At 37.0% G+C, this 3,180-nt stretch overlaps 1 protein-coding gene across 1 annotated transcript; it reads left to right on the top strand.

Moving 5' to 3' along the window:
* Positions 1-341: 341 nt before the first annotated feature.
* Positions 342-1,908, top strand: LOC123544042 (uncharacterized). The gene is made up of 2 exons (XM_045330095.2): positions 342-1,317; positions 1,517-1,908. The coding sequence occupies exons 1-2, from the start codon at positions 524-526 to the stop codon at positions 1,890-1,892; spliced, it is 1,170 nt and encodes a 389-aa protein (XP_045186030.2). The 5' UTR covers positions 342-523; the 3' UTR covers positions 1,893-1,908.
* The last annotated feature ends 1,272 nt before the right edge of the window (positions 1,909-3,180 follow it).

The raw sequence follows: 3,180 nt of genomic DNA, 5'->3' as shown, positions 1-3,180 counted from the left end.
CATCAACATTTTCTTATTAGCCTGCTGAAATTCTCCCAAAAATATTAAATAAAATCCTCTTAATTTATTACAAGCATGGTCACAAACAAATACAAATTAGGCGTAAAAAAAGTGTTTGTTTCCGGTATCCTGACCTACCCTATTTAAAATTTTTGGCCCGACCCTAAATAACCTTAGAGGATTTTTTTCCTTAAATTTTTTAACAAAACATTGAAAAACTGCATTTTTTATGCTTTAAACAAGACATGGTCAGAGATATTATAAATCAACTTTCATATTATTACACAGAAATAGATTCCAAATAGCCCCACTTAATAAAAAAAATCAAACAAACCAAAAAAAATACCAATACACCTACCCTATTTTTATTTAGCATGTTACCGGAAACAAACAATTTTTTTTTGCCTTTTACCTAAACTATAATACACTTCTTTGAAATTCTTGCATGCTTAAAAATGCCAAATTAACAAGTACTTGGTAGTCTATATAATAACTGAATTAATTTCTCTTTTAAGAATGGAGCATGGAGAGATATGGTCATAAAATTAATCTGGAAACTGTCCAAAAGGAGCAACTGAACAACTATCTAAAGCAATTCTATGCAGAAGCTCAACCCAAAATTACACCAGACAGAAAAAGAAAATTTCAAGACACAAACCTAGCTTCTGAATACCACCGTAACACAATGAAAAATGCACGAGCAGCCATTAACAGACATTTCCGTGACATTAGCCGGAGCATAGATATTGTCCGTGATACTGTTTTTCAGGAGGCAAATGATATTTTAGACGCAAAACTAAAATCTAACCTAAAAGCTGGTCTTAACCTACCAACTGCCCACAAACCAATCATTCCACCTAAAGATCTGCAAGCCATACATTCTTATCTGAAAGCGAATAATCCAATAGCACTCAGATACCGAGCCTGGTTCATTCTCAGTATACAGTTTGTATCTCGGGGCCTTGAATTTCACCCACAGTTGAACCGCAACAGCCTTCAAATTCGTGCCGACGAGGAAGGCAGAGAGTATATTCATTTCACCCATGACGTAAAAGAAAAACAAAATCAAAGCGGCATCACAAATGAAAAGAGAATTTATGCCATAGAAGGCGACAGTGAAAATTGTCCTGTACAGAACTTGAAGGCTTTTATGGCGCACTGTGACCCAAATGCTGAAAAGCTGTTTTGCCATGTAAACAAACTAGCTTTGGAGGCTCCAGATGTTTGTCAGATTTGGTACAACACTAAACCTGTCAGCACCAAACAATTCACCAGTTTTATGGGCGACATTTCTAGAAATGCAGGTCTTGACACACGGTAATTATGTTTTCAGTTAATTTCATTTCTATTAAAACAAAAACCAAAAAAACTGAGATTCTATTAAATCAAGTTCAATCCTAAACACTTCACACAGATTTTCAAATAACAACTGAATTGTAACTGTCAGGAAGTTTACGACTGATTTGCATAAACACCGAAGATTGTATCTTATTGTATGGTACCATTGCATTTTCAGATACACCGCACACTGCCTTCGTGCTACTGCAACCCAGGGTCTGGATGATGCCGGATGTGAGATCCGGCATATAATGTTTATGACCGGACATCGTAACGAGGCATCTGTTCGGTCGTACAGCAGAGGAACGACAACAGAGCAGAAAATGAAGATGTCTAAAATCCTCACCGAATTATCAACTGGCTCCAGGGAAAATTCTCAGCTAAATTCATGTGCAGTTCCGGTTCCCAGTTCGGATGGTCCAAATCCAACCTATGAAAATAAAAAAATCACCATGTGTCAACAAGATTCCGGAATGGGAATGTTTAATCCGTCTTCGTGCACGTTTAGCAACTGCACATTCACTCTGCAAAGTAGCCTTAATACTCCAAATTAAGTTCAGATTTTTCATTTCAGTTGAAAAAAAAACACTGAAAACAACACAATTTCAATTTGTGAACAGATTCTGCAGGGCCCTCACTCTACTTTGGGGGAAGGGGTCCGCAGCCCTCAGGCGGGGGGAATTTTCGCGTTATTTTAGCCAAAAGGGGGAATTTTCATTGCCTTCAAAGAATAACATACTATGTAAGAACTATAACATGTATAACTCTCATTACACTAAAGTTGTTTCTTTTTGTCAACATACTACTGGTAACTGCAATTAAATCATGTCAAGGTCAGCTTTTCAGGGGACAAGCTATACTGTTATTAATGAAACTTCGACAAACTTTATCTAAACAAGTACATTTATCATTACACATTATTTTAATCAATTTATATTTTAGTTGTCTAAAAGTGGGTGGGGTTTGGTGCCTTTGCATTTTATTATCAAAAATGCTTCAAAATAAGGGCTGCTTTTGCAACAGTGATCATATTTTTCTTAAATGCAGACTTTCAAATGGCTTTTTATTTAGATTGTACTAAAAAATCTTGTAAGAAATGATGAAAATGTCCGAAAATCACGGTCGCGAAAACGGGTGACAAATATGGAAAACGAAAGTAAACATTTCAAATTCTTGATGAAATACCTGTTTTAAATTTCTTTTTTTACCATACCTATTCAATACTTACAATTTCTGCTTATTAAAGCATTTAATTTATTTGGACCAAACAAAGCCTCGGCAATGAAATCGTTCAAGCAAACAAAATAATGATTTCAATTATCCAATTTGTGCAAAGACGATAATCTAAAGCTGCATTGTTTATCAATTAATTTTTACACATTGATCAGTAAACACCTTTGATAATGACAGGGATTATTGTACTAAATATAAACCGCGAGATGACCACGTGTCAATCGGCGCGTGGCGTGATTGACATCTGTTAGCAGCTAATTAACATATGACGCTCCGCCTACTGCCATACTTCCGCGTATGACGGCGAACAATATTGAAACTGACTGTGATTTTGATTGACAAGGGGCAGAACTTTCGAACTCGAGACGCATCGAACAAAATTTCCGCGAGTCAACCCGACGCACGGAGCATATTTTGTGCGGGTCAAATACGAGTTTTTCTCGATTTTTGCGGATCAAAAACCCGGGACCTCGGGTCAACCGAATGCCCAGTAAGGGGGAATTTTTTTCTCTGGAGGGGGAAAAAAGGATACTATTTTGGCGGGGGAAGCAGCCGATATTCGGCGGCAAAAACGGCCGATCGAGGGCCCTGTTCTGAAATATGTTCACT

The sequence above is a fragment of the Mercenaria mercenaria genome, chromosome 8, assembly GCF_021730395.1.
Source record: "Mercenaria mercenaria strain notata chromosome 8, MADL_Memer_1, whole genome shotgun sequence".
NCBI lineage: Eukaryota > Metazoa > Mollusca > Bivalvia > Venerida > Veneridae > Mercenaria > Mercenaria mercenaria.
This window is presented reverse-complemented; position numbering and strand designations above follow the sequence as displayed.

Excerpts from the sequence above, each read along its gene's own strand:
- LOC123544042 (XM_045330095.2), top strand. The coding sequence starts at position 524 with ATGGAGAGATATGGTCATAAAATTAATCTGGAAACTGTCCAAAAGGAG. Across the intron at positions 1,318-1,516 it reads AATGCAGGTCTTGACACACG|ATACACCGCACACTGCCTTC; the intron begins GTAATTATGTTT and ends TTGCATTTTCAG.